General features: G+C 42.5%; 1 protein-coding gene across 4 annotated transcripts in view; it reads right to left on the bottom strand.

Annotated features, from left to right (window-relative positions):
• Positions 1–23,866, bottom strand: part of ARHGEF26 (Rho guanine nucleotide exchange factor 26) — a 133,087-nt gene that overhangs the window by 10,268 nt on the left and 98,953 nt on the right. For 2 of the 4 annotated variants that reach the window (XM_047785115.1, XM_047785125.1), the window contains one exon: positions 6,231–6,440. In XM_047785115.1, coding sequence (XP_047641071.1) covers positions 6,231–6,440 — 210 coding nt within the window. Of the gene's footprint in view, positions 1–6,230; positions 6,441–13,233; positions 13,354–21,175; positions 21,561–23,866 lie in introns of those variants that run through there. The other 2 variants (XR_007135591.1, XM_047785134.1) reach the window with 2 other exon arrangements.

Genomic DNA, 23,866 nt, shown 5'->3' with positions numbered 1-23,866 from the left:
AAGAATTCGACTAGTATCCACAAGAATGAGGGTTCAATGTCTGGCCTCACTCAGTGGGTTAAGAATCCAGCATTGCTACAAGCTGAAGGTATAGGCTGGCAGCTGCAGCCCCAATGAGATCCCTAGCCTGGGATCTTCCATATGCCACAGATGTGGCACTAAAAAAACAAAAAACAAAAAAAAAACAACAAAAAAAGAGGAAGACCAGAAGGCTAGATGTGGTACCTAGGAAGTCACTGCTCATCTTCTGATGGAGAACCATCGACAGCACCAGAGGAAGACACCACACTGAAAATGGTTAGAGTAACTCAATATAAGACATCAGCTGTTCAAGCCAAAACCCAAAGCATCTCAATTCCTCTCTTTCACTCATGGCTACCCCAACTCATCCAATCCATGCTGGCCCTGTTGTCTCTGCCTCCACAATATAATGTTTCCATCTCCTCTCATAAACCACAGCCCACACCACCATCAGGACACCCCTGGACTAATGCAACAGGACTCCAACCACTCTCCCCACTGGAACTCCTGCCTCCACACCAGTCTTCCATGGAACTCCCCACTCCAGCTCCCAATATCAGGGTGAAGAACTGGTCCTCACTACCCACACTTCCTGCCCTGCTCCAATTCATTGTGGACCAAATGTTTTCATAAATACAATAAAAATGAGTTGCTGTTAAAATAATCACAAGCTTTGATCCTGCAGGCACATCAAACTGTTCTAAGTTTTTAACTGCTTCCCTCTACCAGGACCAGTAATGGCTTGGGGACTGGCAGCCCACAGACCACACTGGAATAGCTCTGATGAAATGCTCCAGCTCCACCAGCCTCTCCACCACCCACTCTTTGTACCTTCCCAGCTGATTCTGATCTAGCCACTTTCACTACATTCAGGCCAAGTTTGATGGCACTGAACTTGTTTCCCAGGAATCTTGCACTTGCTGTGCCTCTGCCTGGACCATTCTGGCCCTGCACTCTGCCACAGATGGACTCCTTCCAGGCACTCAGGGCTTGGTTACAATGTCACTCAGAACAGTCTTCCCACACCATCTAATGTAGAGCAGATGTCCCCATCCCCAGGACTTAGCATTCACTCTGGAATACATCACCTGGCTTTGCTGTCTCCACTGCACTTATTTATTTTTCAAAATTGGATGAAAAAGATATGTTTCCCAGAGTTCCCTGGTAGCCTAGAGTTTAAGGATCCAGCAGCGTCACTGCTGTAGTTCCAGTTGCTGCTATGGCATAGGTTCAATCTCTGTCCCGGGACATTCTGCATGTCCTGGGTGTGGCAAAAGAAAGAATAAAGAAAAAAAAAAATGCCTTTCCACCATCCTAGCTCACTGTGGGCCATTTGTGCAAACTGAATGGCAAAAGTTCACTGTGATCCAAAGTCACCTCCTTGAGAACAGGAGGCAGGCAGGCATAGGTTCTTCACTGAATAGAAGCCCCCAGAGGGCAACGATCTGGTCCCTCACTGTCACAGCCACATCCCAGCACTGAGAATACCACCTGGAAAAGATGTAGGTGCTCAATAAGAATTCACTGAATTAACAGAGAGAAGTGAAAGCGACTCTTGGTAAAGGGAAGGAGTACTTAGGGCTGGGTTGGGGGGTCAAGAGTAGTTCCGCAGAGGGAGGGGCAGACGGAAAGCAGGAGGAGAGAAACTAACAACAGTGGCACACACAGCAAGTACTTGGAATTCTCGGGGACAAGATCACCAGGAGCAGCACTGAGGGGTTTCCTTGCAGAAGAAAGACTTGGCCCATGGTGTGCGCCCTGAGAAATGAGACATTTGGTAATTGGAGGAGTTCTGAGAAGGGCATTGCAGAAGTGCAAAAAACACAGACAAAAGAACAATAAGGAATTTTAAGTGGAAAATAATTTGGGGGATGTGACATCTATTTAGCATTTTATCAAATATTTCAAACTATACAATGCCCTACATTTACCACAAACTTTTTCCTTTTTAGAATCTATGGACTTTAAAAAACAAACAAACCAAAAAAACACACATTTTAGAAGTTTCTCACATTTAATAACAACTAGCTTCCTGGAGTTTCCCTTCCAAATCCAGAACAAGGTCAAGCTGAGCAGCAAGCTATGGGCGGAACAGTCCCCTGGCTGGCAGCTTCTTAGTAAAGGGATTAAAATTTGTTAGGAATTAGAAAGAACACTAGATTCAGGAAGGTCTAGGTCTAGTCCCATCTTTGACAGTAACTCACTTCCTATGACTTTAGGCAAATCACATCACCTTTTTGAGTCTCGTCTTACATCTGGGAAAAAAATGAGGAGGGAACTATAGACCCATAATTAGGGTCTCCACACATTTTATTAACTAAAGGCCCTTTTGAGAGTCAAAGAGGGTGCTATTCTTTTATTCTTCTTTTTTTTTTTTTTTGGTCTTTTTTAGGGCCACACCTGCAGAATATGAAGTTCCCAGGCTAGGGATCGAATCAGAGCTGTAGCTGCTGGCCTAATCCAGAGCCACAGCAACTCGGGATCCAAGCTGTGTCTGCAACCTACACCACAGCTCATGGCAACGCCGGATCCTTAACCCACTGAGTGAGGCCAGGGATCGAACCTGTGTCCTCATGGTTACTAGTCAGATTCGTTTCCCCTGAGCCATGATGGGAACTCAAGGGTGCTATTCTTAATTGTGCTAGAACAATAGACAACACTGATTCCAAAGAAACCAAGATGTACAGTCATCCTAATTGTGCGCTCTGAAATGCCACCCTTCTCTCCAAACACCTGAGGGTCCCTTCAAGCGCCAAGCTGGCCTGGTGCCTGGCACAGCCCCATCCCAGATGTTCACTAAGCATTTGCCCCAGTTCCTTTTGGCAAGCTTTTCTGCACTCCATGTAATCAAAGCTATTGATCTGTTCTTCCACGATTTCACTGTCTTCTGATACCTAAACTGTCATTGTGCCAAACAGCTGCACCCTTCCTATTGCTGATTTAACATTGTGTATATATCCCCAGGTGGCCTCTACTAAGAACAGTTTTTTGAAGAAGGTCAATATTTTAGGTTTGAATCCTGTTCTTTCTCAAACCAAAAAATAACCAAAGAATATATACGACTGGTCTGAAATTCTGCAATTATTTGAAGCCAGATTGGTGGTGAAAACCTTGTTTTCTCCATTAGATTGCTAATGGACCATTTTAACCACATATAAAAAAAGCTAGGAGTTCCCATCATGGCTCAGTGGTAATGAACCCAACTAGTATCCATGAGGGTGCAGGTTTGATCCCTGGCCTTGCTCAGTAGGTTAAAGATCCAGCATTGCTGTGAGCTGTCATATAGATGCGATTCATCTCTGGCATTACTGTGGCTGTGGCTGTGGTGTAGGCCGGCAGCTGTAGCTCTCATTCGACCTCTAGCCTGGGAATTTCCTTATGCTACAGGTGCAGCTCTAAAATAAATAAAACTAAAAAGCATACCTATACATTTTGCAAATCTTAGAAGCAAAGAAAACATTTACATAGACCAAAACTCTGATTGCTCAAAAACTAGGTAGCCCAGAGTTGTTCTGCACATTTCCAAATACAGTAAATACCAACTTGTTAGACTTTTAAATAGCCCTTTTCTTTTTTTAAGTGCATCTTGGCCGGCATATATTTTCTTTCGGAACCAATGCTATTTTATTCCCTGTGTATTTAAAAGTATTTGTTCATTTCTTTACTTTTTAACTGTAACTGAGATGGGGAAGAGGGGAGTAACTCCTTCCACACCCAGACAGCTGCCCCCTGCCCCTTCTGGAATGTTCTCTTGCCATTAAAGAACTACACATATGAGTCATACCCACGAGTTTATGGGTGACATAAACAGATATTCTGAGAACATTTCTGATTGAGGAAATGAACATCCACTCAGTCCATGGCAAGATCAAAAGGCAAAAAGCTGGAACAAAGGCTACAGAACGTCCAGGGAAGAATCTTCCCTTGGTGCAAAAAGAGCCGGACATGCCGGTTTACTGCCTACTCTCTTGGAATCATCGCAGAAACCAGCAGTAGAGATCACATAAATTATGGATGAGACAGTCAGGAAAAGCTCTGCTGGAATGTTGGCAAGACCTGAATAAAGAATAAACAATCCTTACAATACACAGAGAAAAGGAAAACACAAAGCGAAACCAACAACACTTTCTCCCTTACTAAAAATGACTGAAGAAAATCTTTCAGAGGATTCTCAAGAACGTCTGGACGAGCAGTAATTTCCAAAGACTTCTCATCCTTAAAGTCTCCTGAGGTCCAAAGCTCAAATGTACTAAATTCTCTTGAAGAGAGTATTCCCCAAACAGAGGAAGTCTAGGTCTGTGTCTGTCTTCATGGGCCAAGGGGGGGACCATGAATTTTAGAGTCCAGGTCGTGGGTGTGTCCAGGTCATGGGTGTGAATGCCTTCTCCAGCCCTGGTCATAGGGTGTGGCTCCTGTTGTCACCTGCAGAGACCAGCAAGTACCACACCCACCCAAGTGCCTCCCCAGAGGGGCAGACACAGGGGAGCATCCTTGGAATGAGGCAGGGCTTTCCAGCAGCTTCCTGGAAGGTTTCTGGGACCTCAGGAAGAGGCACTTCTTTGTTTTATATACAAACACAGAGGATGCCGCTCCTTTTCTTATTCACTCCCTCTGTCAGCTCTCAACCACAGCTGAAATACTCTTTTTTTGTCTGTCTTCAAAATCTCAAAGAGCTTTCTATCACCCTGCCCCTCTGCCTTTTCTTCACCCCTTGAAAAGTTATTTCTAGTGCCAAAAAACATGAAATGATCATTTATTGTTTTATGGGGATGGTTTTCCCCCTTTTTTCTCTTTTCTTATGTTTCTCTTTAACGATCCAGGGATCCTATTAAAGTGCTCTTTAAAAAGCGAAGATTACCTTTTTGGGCTGACCTCTGCTAAGATTTTGTCACAGAATCAGGGTTACAATTCACCAGCTGCTGATCCATTTTATTCACACCTTGTAGGAACCATGTGGGAGATGGTATAGGAATCACAGAGGGCCAAGAACTAGGGACCTTCTTTCCCTCCACACTCCACCCTCCGACCCAACATAATACCTGCCTAGGATGACTGTTCCAAGAGGAGGTTCCCAGGTTCCAAAGAAACCAATTGGTCAACTATCTCTAAATGAACAAAATCACAATGTAAGTAAGCAGGACCCTATGGGGACTTCCCAGGACAGAACCCTCCCCCATATCGTTAGCTCCTGTCTGAAGTACCCAGATAACAATATCTGATGCACATTCCTGAGTTTTATGATCCTAAAACCCCCACCAAAATGGAAGGAACTAACTGCTTGATGATCATGAGCCTCCAGACCTACTGGTACCTAAGGACTGACAATGTTAACCATCCTGTTACCTCGACCTCAACCAATCAGAAAAGTGTGCACAGGCTGATCACACACCGTGAGATCCCCCTTCCTCACCAGCCTTTAAAAATGCTTTCCTAAAACTCTTCTGGGAGGTCAGGGGTTTAGACTGGGAGTCCCCCATTCCCTACATATTGGCCCTTTTATGATAAATGCCACACTTTCCTTCACCACAACCTGGTGTCAGTAGACTGGCTTTATTGCACGTGGCCAAGGGGATCCAAGTGTGATCTGGTAACAGTGAGGGTGGACTTGAAAACTTCGCCCCCTTCCCTTCATCCCGTGTGAGGATGGACTGCGTACTAACCACTGGTGAACCTTCAGGCACAAACAGGATGGCCGTTCTGCCTGGGCATAAACTCTGGATTAGAAAGAGGGTTCATCAACATTATTTCCCCTATCTCAGTTATCTCTTTTGACAGAAATCACTGGGCTTTGTGCTGCCTGGCCAAAGGCAGTTGACTGCACAATGACTTCAGTTATAGGAGCTAAGAAAATTTATAGCCTGGAATCAAACTCTCAGTTAAATCATATTCCTAGGGCTCCTGGGTCCAATTTTTATCAACAATTAAAATAAAATGATTTTTAAACCACTCTATAAGAGCCTACCACATAAAGCGCAATACATCCACCAGGATTCATGGGGACAAAATAACCATATCCATCTCTAGAGGGTCACAATAAGAAGACGAGCATCTGTATAATGCACCCAGACCCTATGCTGGGTGCATAATGTGTGCTCATTAATAAAAAAAATAGCAAGTAGTGTTCACTATTCTTACACAGTCTGTGGACCACAGATGGTAGGAAAGATGGATAGCAGATATCCTGAAACCCTCTCCCTGCACATACTTACTGTGTCTCAGCCCCCAGCAGCATTTCCACTTTCTCATTCGCATGGTTACTAAGGACCGTCAGTGTAAAGAGGTGATTGGCGGAGTTCTGTCTTGAATAAAGCATTGTGGAACTGTTCTTCCCTGGAGAAGAATTAAGCTCTTCACCATCACAAGACTCCACCAGTAGTTGATCTCTTAAAGAATAATCATTGACGTTGTAACTTTCCTCACTGTAAGGAAAAGGGGAAAGGAACACATCAGTAATTCAATGGTTAAGACTGAGACGCTGTTGGTTTTCAATGCACATTTTGGGGGAAGGTGGCAGGAGAAGGAAAGAAGGGGAAGAACAATTTATTTTAAAATAGGAATTGGACTCTGAATTATATCTACTAATGACAAATCAAAAGAATCCTCTAAAAGTAAATGTGTTAATTACTATTTTCCTACAGTATATTAAATTACATCTCAGGTATAAAAGCAGTACTAAAAACAATTATTAAACCCTATAGGTTTCATTTTACATTATCCTGGGGTGGTTATAACAAATAAGACACGCATGTATGGTGGTAATGCTGGAATACTTCTACTGCCTCCATCTGCAGGATGAAGAGGGAGTCCCAAACCTACTTACCTTTTGGGTATCAAGCCTCACAAACCACCAGGCACAAGAGGGAAGAAGGGCCCCAGACGTCTTCTTGCTTCTGAGAAAATCCCCAACCCATCCTTCTCTCCAAAATGCACAGCCTCATCACCTGCTTCTGAATCCACCAGGCCTGACCCCGCCATGCCCTCTATTCCCACTCCTGACCAACACCTGTGGTATTGTTCATCACCCTTGATGTACTCCCTCCCCCAGAGCACTTGAACATGCCTAATCTGGCCTTACCTCCCTGAGCTCCTTGGCTGGTTGCTGAACCCTTCCACTGCATCCTCTGGAAATTCACTTCATTTAGGGAATTCAGCAAAATCTTCTAAATCCTCAGTCTGTTCTCTGAACTCTCCCTTTTCTTTCCCTTTTCCCTTCTTTCTCTTTCCTCTCCTTTCTTTCCTTCCTTCCCTTTCTATCCTTGTTTCCTTCCTTTTCTTTCTTTCCTTCCTTCCTTCTTCTCTCTCTCTCTTTCTGGCCACACCCATGGCATGCAGAAATTCCCAGACCAGGGATCAAACCTGAGCCACAGCAATGACAACACTGAGTCCTCTTAACACTAGCCACCAGGGAACTCTTCCCTTTACCTTTTGTCTTAACAAAAGCCTGGCTCTTCCTGGAGAACACAGCCTCCCCTGAAGGCTCTCTGCCTGTTTGAGTATCATTTCTTCTTCTAGAAAATGATCACTTTCCTCCTCCCAGAAAGTCCACTACTTTGAAGCTCACGCCATCAATCTCCAGCTCATCATCACTATCGTCTCTGGACCCCTGCACCATGCCTTATCCTCACTCATGAGTTTAGCTGCTGGCTTACTCTCTCTCTCCAACACCACTTCATTCTCGAACTTCCATGCGGTAGATCCTTCCTTCACCCTGGCCTCTCAGTTCCTTGACTTCCCCTTCAATGATTGACCCCATCATCACCACAAACTGCAAGCCTCTGTAATCTCAATGCCAAACACCTGAGTCTAACCAGCACCACCTGTCTCCCCGAGTCACCTCTTTCTAATCCACAACCCAACAATTTTAACCTACCATTCCTACAATCCATTGACTCCACCACCTTTCTCTCCATCCTTAAATACTTCATGTCCTCTCATTCATGCTTAATCAATTATCCAGCCTGAAGTTCTTGATACTGGGTTATAACTACTCCTTGCATATACACACTCATCTCCTTGGCAAAGCCAAGCTCTGTTAAATGCAGCTCCCCTCTCTTCTGCATCTGGACCCTCAGTTAAACAGGCAGAGCTCAGCAGCCACTTTTGAATAAATGGATGACTAGGCAATATGTTCTAATATATTCCAGGATCACAAATTACCTTTCTTAATAATAAATGTAAATGTAGGAACTCAGGGGAGCTATGAGAAAAGAAAAATCCTTGTGCCTGACTACTAGGAATTTCAGAATAGGCCATTTTGCTCAAGATTTCTTAGAATTTTTTTCCTTCAGTGTTGGGCATCTGACTATCAACCACTCCCTTGTAACTCTCCTTTAAAACTTTATAATCTTTTCTAAATTTAGTTTGATAGATTCCTGCTCACCCCCCAAAAAAAACCCAGCAAACATAGTTATATCATTTACAAAAAGTAAAATACTGCCTGTTGATCAAGCCTGTCTGTCGCTAGGGTAATGATCTGTTTTAATTGAAAATTCCCATGGCAAGATCATCTCCAAAGCTTCCTGAGAGTACCTACAGGGCAGCACAACCTCACTCAGAATATATAAAACATTTCTCATATCAGGGAGTTCCCATCGTGGCTCAGTGGTTAATAAATCTGACTGGGAACCATGAGGTTGCCGGTTCTATCCCTGGCCTTGCTCAGTGGGTTAAGGATCCAGCATTGCCATGAGCTGTGGTGTAGGTCCCAGATACAACTCAGATGCTGCATTGCTGTGGCTCTGGTGTAGGCCGGCAGCTACAGCTCTGACTGGACCCCTGGCCTGGGAGCCTCTACATGCCACAGGTGCAGCCCTAAGAAAGACAAAAAAAAAAAAAATTTCTCATATGAACGTGAGGATCATCAAAGTTCACAAATTTTTTATTTATTTATTTATTTTGCTTTTTAGGGCAGCACTTGTAGTATATGGAAGTTCCCAGGCTAGGGGTCAAATCAGAGCTACAGATATTAACCTATAACACAGCCACAACTACACTGGATCTGAATTACATGTGCAACCTACATCATAGCTCACAGCAATGCTGGATCATTAACCCACTGAGAGGGGCCAGGGATCAAACCGCAACCTCAAGGATACTAGTCAGGTTCCTAATCACTGAGCCATAACGGAAACTCCCACATGGTTTTTTTTTTTTTGTCTTTTGTCTTTTTGTTGTTGTTGTTGCTATTTCTTGGGCCGCTCCTGCGGCATATGGAGGTTCCCAGGCTAGGGGTTGAATCGGAGCTGTAACCACCGGCCTACGCCAGAGCCACAGCAATGCGGGATCCGAGCCGCGTCTGCAACCTACACCACAGCTCACGGCAACGCCGGATCGTTAACCCACTGAGCAAGGCCAGGGACCGAACCCGCAACCTCATGGTTCCTAGTCGGATTCGTTAACCACTGCACCAAGACGGGAACTCCTCCCACATGGTTTTAATAAAAGATTAATACACTTTACAAAGAAATAATGCTATATTTTTAAAAGACTGTATTTTACTAGAAACACAGCAGTTGATTTTGGCAGAGCAGTTAATGGGTTGCATTCTGCAGACCTGCAAACCTTGTAACTTCCCAGCCTCAAGACCAAAGAATGCTCTAGGAAACAGTGACAGAGATATCAGTGGCTTACTGGATAGGGGCGCTCATGCATCCAGAACAAAAGGGTCTTAGAGCCACACTCCAGCGTGCAGATAGGACGGAGCAGCAGTCTCCTTTACTGGGGGGGAGGGGGGGGAGAAGGAGGCTACCTTTTATGGGGGGGAGTGACATCTGGTGGTCTCATCAGTTTCCAGGGAAACAGTAGCTGCGGCATGGCCCACACAGCCCCTAAAGTTAAAACCTCAGGAGGGCAGGTGTTTCCTTTTAATCAACTAGCAGGTGGAACCACTGTGGCCAGTGAAGGATCACTAGCTGGGGCAGGGGGCGAGCACCTTCCTGTGAGTACATGCCTGGTCAGGCAGGAGATGTACAGAGAGCAAGAGAACAGCCATCTTGAATGGCCTGACCATATAGCTGGTAAAGCTTATAATATTCCCTGGGTTTCTCAGTCATAGATTTAATAGTCCAAGACTCAGGACCAAAAAGCAAAAAAACAAATCAAAACTTCAACAACATCAAAAGCAAGAGACAAAACAAGATGAACGAGGCCTTCCTTATTACCATCTTCTCGCTGCATCTCCAAGTTACTCTTTTGGTCCAACTCATGGGTTTTTAAAAAGAGACTTCTTAGTGAAAGGCACCCATTTTCAGTTAAAAATAATCCTTCTTCAGACAGAGAAATCCAAACGCCCTAATATTGTGCACTTGGGTATTTAGGCAGTGCCCTACACAATGACACTGCATAAGTATTCTCTGTATTCCCAAAGAAACAAAAGGCAAAGAAATCTATGCTATAAAGCCATCATTCAAGATGATTCAACTTCCTCATAAAGTGGCCTTACTTACTAGGTAGTTCCCAATAGAATTCAAGACCAAGAGTTCACAGGAAACTAAATGAATATGAATAAACTAGTTGTCTCTTTTCCTCTTTATTTTCAGAGTTCTTCTTTTCCCTAGTGTTTGCCTGCATGCAAACAATACCAGCTACTGTATTTCTTCAATGCACTGAATCTTTGTCTCTTGGGGGTAGAGTCAGAAGGAGGAGGCAAATTAATAGAATGTTTTTCTAATTGTTCTCTTAAGTCGTGACAACCACAATGCTACTAAGAAGGAGGGTGACCTTTGACCCAGTTTTTGCCTGCTGGCCTCTCAAATGTCCAGTTGGAATGACGACTGGCCCACCTTATTTACAGCTATGTGAGTTCACCTCAAGGTACCCCTTTCTTCACACCTGCACATCTGGGTCGCTGAAGTGCCCAAACACGGCATTTTCCCACTGTTTTGACCTCTGCATCCAAAAACAGGACGCAGGAAACAATTCTGCTTTAAAACAAAACAAACAAACAAAAACCTGATTCAAGAGCAGTCACCCAATATCATGATTTTATCTAGACCCGTAAACTGCTTCATTACTATATATAACACCTACAACTTCTTCACTACTCCTTTAATGAATCAAACATAAACAAAACTTGATTTCCTTTAACAGTAGTCAAGTTGATTATTTATCCTTGTCAGCTATTACTCAAACCCAATGGAATAAAACCTGAAAAGAAAAAAAAAAAACTTAGGCTTTGATCATCGTAAAAACTGAAAAGGAACTCACTCTGGCTAGCATGTTCTTGCTCTCTCATTCACACACTTAATCTCACAGAGTTCCAAAACAGCATTTTCCCCCTATCTGAATCTGCAATATACTGAATGAAATTCAGTCTCCTCCCGTCAGCCAGCACCTACCATCCCTCTCAATGACTACAGAAGGCTAACTGTTAAAGTTAGTGCTTAAGCAGAAGGAAGAGGGGCAAATCCACAGTCACAGGTGCTGCTCTCTACAACCATTCCCTCCTTTGCAGATGCGCCCGTATCCAGTAAGTATCAAGCAAGCTCAGCTGTGCTTGGAAAGATACCAACCCCCTTTCCTGGGGGAAGTTGTGCTAATCAGACTTCCCCATGTTTGTTTCTACCATTTCACAAACATATGGTTTACACAGTTTCTGAAACAATCTGGGGCATGTAATTAGGAAGTCAAGCCACTCAGAAAAAGACAAATGGGAAAACCACCTTCGCTTGCACAGAGAAGTTTATATGGAGACTTCCTCTGATTGTCTTAGATGGGGTCCAAGTGGACCAGCTGCTCATCAGACAAATGGCGGCTTTGTGCAGGCAGAGGCTCCTATCAGGCACAGCAATCAAGTCTATAGCGGTCTGTTGCTTTAGGCTATAAACAAGGATGAGTCTCCCTGCTGAAATCCACTTAGACTCCCCACCACCTTTGTTAATCCTTTCTTTTTTTAACAAGGAAAAAAAAAAAAAAAACCTATCAGTAGAGAACAGGATAGGGTGGTAAGTAAATACCTCAACTCTTCTTCCCTCGGAAGGCATTGTTTTGTTAAACAGCTCAGAGAGTGTTTGCTTCTACTACAAGCAGCCCAACAGCAAGGGCTAAAAAATGATGCACTTTTTGTGAAAGCAGTTATATCTTCACTGCTGCAGTTATATCTTAACGGGTTATTATGGCGCACCGGTACCTTTCTCTCCCATAAATTTCTACAGAGTTGGGATTTTTCATAATGAGCATGTGTTTATTAGTTTTAATCAGGACATTTACAACTTATGCAACATGCACATAGTTTTAGAATACCAAAGCTGCATATGTACCTATGCAGGAGTGACTGCAGGATGATAGACACCAAGCTGGAGACTTACTCTGGGAAGGAGTGGGCAGAAGAAGGGCTGGTGATGGAGAGGCTGTAGATAAAACTGCTTTTTGTTTAAAAAGAAGAAATCTGACAACGATATAGCAAAAAATTAGTATCTGTTAAATTTGGATGATAGGTATGTTAGTGTTTGATATTCATAATTTTCTGTATGTCCAAAATATTTTGCAATTCAAGATTTAAAAGAATTTAATAATAAATATAGATATGGAGACTATTATCACTGCAGGTGTCTGTGGATGCCTAAGGGTAAGGGCAAAGGACTCTTGGGCAAAGGAATGGTTTTTTGCCCTACAAAAAACTGACTATTAGCAGATAACATTGTTGACTGAAAAATATATTAACAAGGTGAGAGCAAATTCACTAAAGTGGTTAGGTTGCAAAAAAAAAAAAAAAAAAGCTTTTCTATATATGAAGGACTAACACTCAGAAAATATATGGAAGAAGCCATTCATAATTAGCTCCAAGCCCTCCAAAATATATATGATTAAACTTAAGTTTCTTCTATATGAAGACAGCCTTCAAATACTTTAGAATAAGGCCTGGGTGGATAGCAAAGTTTGATCTCAAAGAGCTATCAATTCTTCCTAAATTAATACGTTAATTTTAGCATAATATCATTGAAAATACAAGCAGGGCTTTGTGGGGGGCAACATGGAGGGGGAACAGTCATGCTGATTCTAAAACATACAGAAAAAAATGTAAGAACAACCATATAGTGAAAAAAATCAGTGAACTAAGCCTATGATACATTAAAAACATATATTTAAAGTTACAGTGTTTCCAAGACTGGGACTGACACATGGCAGCTGCAGCCCAACATCCCACACAATGCAATGACCTGGATGTCACCACCATTCTGGTTGACATCTACAGGATTTTATGAGAGTGTGTACCTGTGACATCCTGAAACTCCATCTTCCTCTTCTAATGCCTTCGGCCACAGTTTTAATCATCTTTTTTTATGGTCATTCTCTAAGATTCTCTCCTAGCCCCTCTGCTCTTCTCCCAGCCATCTTCCCAGTGTGCAGATTCACAGGAGTCCATGAGGTTTTAAAAAAAAAAAATCAAAGAGATTGTTCCGACTTCCCTTCAAGACACGCACTAGAATTCTTCCTCTGCAGACTTCAACTTGTTTCTCTTCCCCTCTGAAAACATTACTGCTAAATCCCCACACTTGATCTTGTGCCTCACTGGAATAAGAATACCCTAGTTAGGAGTTCCCATCATGGAGCAGTGGTTAATGAATCCGACTAGGAACCAGGAGGTTGCGGGTTCGGTCCCTGCCCTTGCTCAGTGGGTTAACGGTCCGGCGTTGCCATGAGCTGTGGTGTAGGTTGCAGACGCGGCTCGGATCCTGCGTTGCTGTGGCTCTGGCGTAGGTCAGTGGCTACAGCTCTGATTAGACCCCTAGCCTGGGAACCTCCATATGCCGAGGGAGCAGCCCAAAGAAATAGCAAAAAAAAAAAAAAAAGAATACCCTAGTTAAATATTTCTAGGATGGAGGATATTGGCTTATGCTGGTATTTACTTTAAGAGGTTAAAACTTTCTTCTCTCTCTCTCTCTCTCTCTTTCTTTCTTTTCTTTCTTCTCTTTCTCTGTTTCTTTCTTTTTGGCCTTGCCTGCAACATGCAAAAGTTCCCAGGCCAGGGATCAAACCTGTGCCACAGCAGTGACAACACCAGATCCTTAACCTGCTGAGCCACAGGGGAACTCTTAAAATGCTTTTTCACATGACTGATTTCAACTTTAAAGCTTGGTTTTAGAATTATACAAATTTTTTTCTTATTTTTGTTACTTTTATAGGGTTTTTAATGATACTTTTTTCTCATTTTTAATATATTTGTGCAAATTTTACATAAGCATCATTTTTGTTGACTTACAATGTTGTATTAGTTTCAGGTATACAGCAAAGTGAGTTTTTGATAAATCATATTTCCCATTTAGAGATGGGTAACTGAGGCTCAGAGATGCTTAGTGACTTGCCTAAGGTCACACAGTCAGAAAGCAACAGAATACTTTTAGGCTCTGAGGCCCAGGCTTTTTCAGTCACATGTACACCATGGTAAATGCGCTTTTCATGGCCCAGTTCACCACCCTGATGAACCCAGTGCTTCCTCCACTACTGGCCCTTTTTCCATGACTTTCTGGTAATCAGAGTTAGCCATTGACATTTTTTTTCCTAGCTTTCACTGGCATCCCTCAATACAAATGAGCAATGATATGTGGAGAAAGTGAAAAGCAATGCCACTGAGTAAGAAACTGTCCTCTAATTTGCCAGCCTGACACTCAGCTTTAAAAGATGCATGAGAAGAAAATCTGTAGAATTATACAAATTTTTAATGGAATAATATATAATTTTAAAGTAATGAAGTACAATATAACAGGTAAGAGTATAAATTTGATTTAGAATGTCTGGTAAAAATACCAATTCTATTACTCATTCTCTTTGTGATCTTAAGCAAGTTTCTGATTCTCTCTTGTTTCAGTTTTCTCCTCTGTAAACTGGTGGTAACAATACCTATCTCTTTGGATTGTTGTGAGAATTAAATGAGATAACACGTTTCTTATCTTGTCACATGTAAAGCTCTTACAACCATGTCTAATTCACAGCAGGTAAATGTTACTAGCTACTATTTTTAATTTTCCTGCAGAATACCATGCCTTTAAACTGCCTGACATTTTGTTAAAAGCCTAATAATTAGAGGTGCTTTGCAAATGAGAAAGTGCACTAAGCATAATTAAAGATAAATACCTGTGTCAGGAAATTCATAATTTGGCAGGGGCTCTGATCAGCAAAGCCAAGCATGATATTTACCTAGAAACTGATTTCAAAAAGCCTATTTGCTCAGTTCTTCAAAACAATTTTGAAGACTAACAAACATGCCAGACACTTCCTATTTCATTGTCAAGAACACAATGAACAGTGGAGGTGAGGGTCACACGTTGGTAAGATAAGGATCTGTGGTGATTCGCCATCACCAAAAAATATGGCCAGTGACCCAGTACAGGATCAGAAAGCCCCCATCCTGTCCCCTCAGATCTCCTGATTCCACAACCTTGGACTTCCTGGTCCCATGGGACATCCTGAACCCATGGTCCTTAGCAAGGAGATGAGCAGGTCCAAGGGCCTTTCCAGCATTAGAAGCTTTCTCCCTGGCATAACCAGAACTAAGCAAAGTTCTGAAGAGCAAGTAGGCAGCTTCGGAAGTTGGTAGCTCGAAATAACCCCTAACCCCTATACTTCAATCCAGGTTTATCTCCACTGACCTCCTCGAACGAAAGGGAAAGTATGTTGAATTCATTTTCTTTTTCTTTTTTTTTTTTTTTTTTTAGGGCTGCACCCTCAGCATATGGAGGTTCCCAGGCTAGGGGTCAAGTCACAGCTGTAGCTGCTGGCCTACACCACAGCCACAGCAATGCTAGATCTGAACTGAATCTGTGACCTACACTGCAGCTCATAGCAATGCCAGATCCTTACACCATTGAGCAAGGCCAGAGATCGAACCTGAATCCTCATTTCTGCTGAGCCAAGACAGGAACTCCCTGAATTCACTTTTGTCAGCTGCAAAGTTAGTGTCTCCTAATAGGATGTGAGGGATGTTACAAGAACATCACTACTATAAACATGTATTCATGATTCACATCAACTTATAGAAGAAATAAAAGCTTATCCCTCACCTGCCACCTGACATGGGGTCTTGGGGAGGGAGAGGCATGGAGTTAAAAGTATTTACTCCTAAGGCCACATTTCAGAGGTGTTATGTAATCCAGGTTTGGCCTTGAAGGGCAAAAACACTCCACCTGCACAGCAGTGGCTTAAGATTTCAAGTCATTCTTCCAAAACAATAAAATATTCTAGAAGCAGAAGGACAATACTTTGTGCCAAATCTTTAGAGAGAGAGAGAGATACAATCCCGGGAAGGATGATGCTGTTTAGCAGGAATCAGACCCTCAGCAGGGAATCTTCACTGTGCTAAGAGCTTGGTGTGCACTATCTCATTGAACTCTCACAGACATTCCAGGAAGATGATGACATTTGTATCCCCATCTTACAGATGAGAGCACCAAGGAGGTTAAAGGCAACTTGCCCAGGGTCACGCAGCCAGGATTTGAGTGCAGTTCTGTCTGACTCACAGACCCCTGAGACGGTGCTTCTCAGTTGGTGCAGTTTTTTGTGTGGGTTTTTTTTTTTTTTTTTGGCTGAACCTGCAACATGCAGAAGTTCCCCAGCCAGGGATCTAACCCTTGCCACAGAAGTGACAACACAGAATCCTTAACCTGCAGAGCCACGCGGGAGCTCTTCAGTTGGTAAAGCTTTTGACACTGAATGTCAACACTGACAATTTGGCAATACTGACAGAGGAAATAATACCCTAACTATGCTGTCAGGGGATCAAGGGTATGTGGGGGGACAAGAGAAAAAGAGGAGGAGGAAGAAGAGATGGGGCTCTCATTTCTCTCCCATGCCACCTCTCCATCTTGACTTTATTTTTATTTTTTAATTGAAGAATAGTTGATTTACAATACATTGGTTCTAGGCATACAGCACACTTACACACACACACACACACACACACACACACACACACACATACACATATACATGCATACACATGCTATTTCAGAATCTTTCCCTTTAGGTTATTACAAGACATTGAATATAGTCCCCTGGGCCATACCCGTCCTTGTTGTTCATCTACTTTAAATACAGTAGTCTACATATGCCAATCTCAAACTCCTAATTTATCCCTCCTCCGATTTTTCCCCTTTGGTAACCACAAATTTTTTTTTCCTAAGTCCATGGGTCTCTTTCTGCCTTATATATAAGTTCATTTGTATTACTAATTTTTTTTTTAAGATTCCACATGTAAGTGACATCATATGATATTTGCCTCCCATCTTGATTTTAGAGGCTGATCCAAGTAGTTAGAAACAACCAGGTTCTATGTTCCAGGAATAAAAATACTTTGAGTCAAAGCCTTTCTTTCATCTGAGATACTCAAAGTCAATTTCCTGAGGAAGAGTTGATTCTGCAGAGCAGAGGGACAATGTCAGGTGGCCTGTGCTTTCTATAACGGGAAAGCCATCAAAACGGGGCTGAATCAGGCCACGACCCTTTCCAGGGAGCCTGCACTCTTTAAGCTACTGGGCATTCAAACTACTTAGGAAAGTGCAAGTTCTAACTTAAATCTCTGAACTCATGACAATGATCGGGTAGGATTCTATTACAGAAAATCCTTTTTTTAAAACCCAAGGATCTGTAATGTGTCACAGAGTTCAAGTTACGTCAATATATACAGTATTTATGGAACTAGGAATCAGGAAGTGGAACGATCCTGCCTTAAATACCTGAAGGAAGGAAATGTTTTTAAAAGGAAACGCTCTTCCTCTCCCTCTGACACTTGATTAGCTAAAGGTAGAGGAACACTCACAAATGCAGTTTGGGTAGAACGAGTTCTGATTTTCTCCCACAACCAGTAATACTTTTAAAATATTCACTCCACAAAAACTCACTTTGAAAAAGGTCATTATCAAAACAAACAAAAAAAGATACACGTTTCTAGGCTACAGGATGTTATTCTATAATAACAGTAACATTACAGGATGGGGGAAAGATGAAAAATGATATTAAGAAGTAATGGATACAAGAGTTCCCTGGTGGCACAGCAGATTAAAGATCTGGCATTGTCACTGCTGTGGCTAAGGCTGCTGCTGTGGCATGGGTTTGATCCCTGGCCTGGGAACTTCTGCAAGCCACAGGCGTGGCTGAGGAAGGGGAAAGTAATGAATGCAAAGTTAAGAGAGGAGGTTCTGGAGTCAAAGGCTCAGATTAGAACCCTGGCTTTGCTGAGAGACCCTACAAAAAAGATTTTCTCCCTCCCTGCCTCAGTGTCTTCATCTGTAAAATGGAAATAATACTCAACTGCCATGATGATTCAATGATACATTGCATATACACTCTGAGCACAGTGAATGCTCATGGTGATGCTCGATAAGATCGACTCTTATTACTAATCTACTACTCATCAAACAGTAGGGTTGCCCCTAAAAATCATAGCTAGATCATTTGTGGGTACAAAATACAGGAGAAGAATGAAAGAAAGAAATCAGAACATGATTACACTTACTGCTGTGGATAACAAGATAACTACATTTCTGCATTCTCTGGGATTGTGCCCAATAACCAGACCAGGCCAATCTACCTGTGTGCTCTAGATGTGCTGAAGGGCACAGCTGGGCTGGTGGGAGCCAAAGGGCACTGCCAATGAAATACACCCCTGAACCACAGCTGTGTGATATAAATCTCCAATCACTTCTCTTTTTTGAACCTACCCCACCCCATTTAACTTAAAGGCAAAGTGTTCTTTTAAGGAGCTCTTCCTGTTTTCCAAGCTACTCAATGTTAATTGATATTCTGTGGAAAAGAGGGTTTCTGAGCTGTGGCTGGAACAGGCTGCCATCCTTCCCTAATTCATGGCCAAACTAAAATAATCATGGCTCTCCTATTCCTCTTTGTCATATGCTGTCTCTCTCAACCTCCCTTCTAAGGACAAGTCTTGTGACCAAAGACCAATGCATGAGATACAAGAAGTTGTCTGAAGACTGTCTGGGAAAGGTTCTCTTCTGATGATAAAATGAAAAGCCACTTTAGGAAATAGCCTTTGGTCTGGCTCTACTCCTCACCCTTGTCTCCCTCCTATGTCCTTGAATGAAATCATGATGCTTGGACAGGCAGAAACCACCTGTAACCATAAAGCTACATCCACAGGGGCCAGAAGTGAACAGAACACTGTGTATCTGAAGAATGCAAAGGGGCTGAGTTACTGGTGACCGCTGGACCAGGACTGCTCACCCACGGTCTTCACGTTTTGTGAGAGAGGTCAATGTCTGAACTGCTTGAGCTACTGCTATTTTGGGGATCCTGTTACTTGTAGCCAAAAGCCTTCCTAAGTGCTCCACCAGTGAATCTTCCAAAGGGGAATGGAGTGTGTAGTTTTCCAATCTCACCTGACTTCTTGTGGGTGTGTGTGCGTGTGTGTGATAATTTAACATTTCTATTGCTTAAACCCTTTTGTGTGGGTATATTTTTACTTGCAGCTCAAAACATTAGCTGACAGAATGGTACAAAATACAGCAGAAATTGACACAACACTGTAAATCAACTACACACTAATAAAAATTTTTCTAAAAGAGCGATACAGAATAGAAACAAGCAAAAAACCTTCTCCCTTTACAGAGCAAAAGTTTTTCAAAAACAGTCCTAAATGGTTTTCACTTTGAGGTTACATGGCATTTATGGTAAGTTTATAGGTAAAACACCAGAGGATGTGAGGAGCCACATGGTACAAAGCTGCAAAATTGTTTTGGCCAAAATTAATTAAAAGTGAATATATAATGGAGCAGAATAAAAAAAAATCATGTTACCTTTTAAAAATAAAAGAAATTTTAGCTTGGGTGCGGAATGGAGGAAGGCTGCCCACTGAGTCATGCATTCACTCAAATGGTTTATATTTAACCACCAAAATAATTGGTTCACATTTGACAGATATTTATTAAACGGTCGTTATAGGCCAGGCGCAGGCTCCACAATGAGGATGCAAAGGTCAACAAGACAGACATGAACACACAGTAACACAAATATTATGACAGTGAAAGTGCAGGGTTTTACGGGAACACAGAGCAGCAGATAAACCCCCTTAAATGAATAAGAACTCCCAGTGGATGTGAAAATGAATTCAAGACCTAGAGAATGAAAAGGACTTTGCCTAGAAAAGGCTTGTGATGGAATGGGGTTACAGGGTAGAGAGGACATTCCAGGCAGAGAAAGAAGCACATGCCAGGTCCTGATGGCTAGAAAGAGGTTTAGTGAGATGTTTATGCTGAGTGCAAGTTGGGACCATGGAAGGGTTTTTGTAAAGGAAAAACTGAGCTGATGTGTCTCTTAAAGAGCACGCTCTGGCTGTGGAATGTAAATGGATGGAGGGATGGTGGCATAATCTAGTTAGGAGTGTCTTCCAGGTGAGTTCAAAGTGGTACAAGGGGGGAGTTCCCGTCGTGGAGCAGTGGTTAACAAATCCGACTAGGAACCATGAGGTTGCGGGTTCGGTCCCTGCCCTTGCTCAGTGGGTTAACGATCCAGCGTTGCTGTGAGCTGTGGTGTAGGTTGCAGACGCGGCTCGGATCCTGCGTTGCTGTGGCTCTGCCGTAGGCCGGTGGCTGCAGCTCCGATTGAACCCCTAGCCTGGGAACCTCCATATGCCGCGGGAGCGGCCCAAGAAATAGCAACAACAACAACAATAGCAACAACAACAACAACAACAAAAGACAAAAAAAAAGTGGTACAAGGGCATAGCATAGTGAGGAAAAAGACAAAGTGGGCTTTCAGGTTTATTATGGAGCAACTATGTGGATGGTGGTGCCTTTTACTAAGAAGGGAAGAGACCTTGGAGAAGGAACAGGTTTGAAGGAGAAGATATGGATGGGAAGGTAACCTATGAGATCTCCAAAGAGAGCTGTTCAAGTCACTTGACCATGATGACATTCAGAAATCTATGAAAAATAGCATCATTGTTTTAAAAAAAATGTGTGTTCCAAAACAAGCTTAAGATATTACAGCACATTTCTTGGAGTTCCTGTTGTGGTGCAGTGGGTTAAGAGTTTGACTGCAGCAGGTGGGGTCACTGTGGAGGTGAGGGTTTGATCCCCAGCGGGGCACAATGGGTTCAAGGATCCAGAGTTGCCACAGCTATGGCTCAGATTCAATCCCCGGCCTGGGAATTTCCATAGGCCACAGGTGCAGCTATAAAAAAGAGAAAAAGACATAATAGCACATTTCTTCATTCTTTGTGTAAGTGCGACAGTGGTGATGGGCCAGGGAGTACAGTGTATTGAACTATGAACTCCAAAAATATATTGAAGTCCTAACCCCTGGTCCCATGCATATGACCTTATTTGGAAATAATGTCTTTGCAGGTGGAATCAAGATCAGATGATCCTGAAGTAAAATGGGTCCAATCCTTATAGGGAGAGAGAGATGTCAAGACACACAGAGCCACCAGAGAAAAGAAGGCCATGAGCAGAGGCTGGAGTTCCACTGCCACCAGCCAAGGAGTCCCCAGAGCCATCAGAAGCAGAAGAGACAAGGAAGGAATCTCTTCTGGAGCCTTCAGGGGAGCCTGGGCCTGCCAGTATCTTGATTTCAGAATTCTGCCTGCAGAACTGAGAAAGAAAAAGCGCTGATTATTTTATTTTATTTTTTGCCAATTGTTTTAAACCCACCAGTTTGTGGTACTTTGCTACAGCAGCTGTAGGAACCATAACAGGGAAGAAAACTTTGTGTTTAGCTTCAGAGGAAATTGTAAAGGAAGACCTACGCCAGATATGAGGCAGCAAATGATACTAGTCAGATAGCTAACTACCTTAGAAAATAAGTGTTTTAGGGAGTTTGAACCAATTTAGGTCTGGAATTCAGTTTTCACATTTCAAAACTGGGGACAATAGCACTTAATCTCTAAGGTTGTTCATGGGGTGTGGTCTATGCACTGTAATGATAATTAATGAGTTACTACTAGGCACACACTGGAAATTATAACAAGTTATTATTCATTAACCCATGAGTACAACATGGCAATCAATTCCTTTATTATTACAACATTACTGTCACTGCTGTGTCAGGATCTATACATTTTAATTCTTCTGAAGGCAAAGCTGGTAGACGGTTTGTTAACATTCTAGTACAGTGGTTTCCAGCTGGGGGACATCTGGAGACATCTTTGGTTGTCACAACTGGGAGAAAGGGGCTACCAGCAAATAGTAGGTAGGGGCCAGGGATGCTGCATAAACATAGGACCACAGCATAGGGCACCTCCCACAACAAAGAACCTGCCAAGTTGAGAACTCTGCTCTAGAAGTACCCAGGTAACCTACAGGCAAAGCTTCAGGTACCAAGAATTCACTTTCTCATCCAAAGCAGTCCAACCAATCCCATAGCCTTCTGAAATCTATAATCTATAATACAGTGACTCACAAGCAACCCACAGCTAATGGAAACTTTAAACTTCTTTTTGATAGTCTAAAAAGGAGTGCACGTTCCTGTCTAGAAGACAGTGGCACGGTCACTAGCTGCTCTGTCAATACCAGCAGAGATACACACACTGCAAAGCAATGGCCGCCAGACACCCCATCCACGAGCAGAAACCATTTCAGCATAAACCATCTGCCAGATTGGATCGGAGGAGGAAGAATAACTGTCCTCCCAAGCAGAGCCTCCCAGTAGCTGGGGAGCCTCCCTGAGGCTGGGAGCCTCCCTGAAGCTGAGAACCATGGGAGACCCAGCAGTCAAGCTCCTTGACGGAGGCCCTAGAATTACAATTAGGTGGTGGGTGGTTGGCTCAGTCCTACAGAGCTGGCACAGGTAGTTTTCCTTTATCTGTGTCTCAGAGCCAAGCCTAAATTATTGCCGTGTTCAAAGCTGCCGTGTCTCCCTCCTGGCTGCCTCTGGCATGTGAAGCATTTGTAGCTGCCTCCTTGAAGCTACAATGTAAATATGGCTGTGCATACTGTACATTTTTAACCAAGCCTTTTTATCACCCTCACTGCATATTCAGGTCATAAACAACTTGAACCCTCTGATGCTATTCTTGGAGTCAAGAACACCTTAGAAATATGATGAGCTAATTGGTAAGGGAAAGAATATACCAGTTTTGGCAAAGGCAAAGTTAAGTACTCAGGGTTGTCCTCTCCATGGAGCTGTATTTCTTTGTTTTATTAACAAAGAAGTTCAAACATATCTAAGGAAATAAATGTGGGCTAGCTCGGAGCACAACATTAAATATAGAAGCAAAATCTCCTGCAGAGGGCAAAGTATGCTGCTAAGTAGAAGGGCATATATCTTAATTCTAACTTCAAAAGTCTGTATTCACTGGGTTCTATTCAAGTTCCAGAATAAAAGTTATGCCCTAATGGTTTAAATACCCTTAATGGTTTAATCGCTATAATCAAAACTACCTGTATATTTAAAATTGACTTAGTACTGTCAATGTATATTTTATCACAAAAATCAAAATTTTAATTAGAGTTTTTGGTCCATTGAGACAGAACAAATATTTCTACAGCTGGAAGATGTTAAAAGTCAAGAGTCCTGGTATTTGAAGAGTCATATATAATTATTCTTCCCTAAAAACAAAACATTGCAAAGAAAGCCAAAGAAAAATGTTATCTCATAGGAAACCAACAAAACAAAAATTACAATTCCTCTACAATCTTTATTTATAAAATTTACTTTGCTACTAGAACTATTTAAACTGCCCCATGTAAGAGAAATAATTTCTTCTTGAAGTTATGGGAACACTATTTTCCTAAGTATTAAAAATAATTATCAGCATCTTTACATATTCATCACAGAGACAGGATGGCTTTTCAGGGCAGACCATACAAAGTTTTCATTTCATCTTGACAGCCAAGCAGCTGAAATAATTCATAATACAGTCTGATTAAAAGGAGCAGAAAGAAAAGCTCAACTTCCA

This window comes from Phacochoerus africanus, chromosome 1 (assembly GCF_016906955.1).
Source record: "Phacochoerus africanus isolate WHEZ1 chromosome 1, ROS_Pafr_v1, whole genome shotgun sequence".
NCBI lineage: Eukaryota > Metazoa > Chordata > Mammalia > Artiodactyla > Suidae > Phacochoerus > Phacochoerus africanus.
The sequence above is the reverse complement of the archived record's forward strand: the minus strand, read 5'-3'. Positions and strand labels throughout refer to the sequence as shown.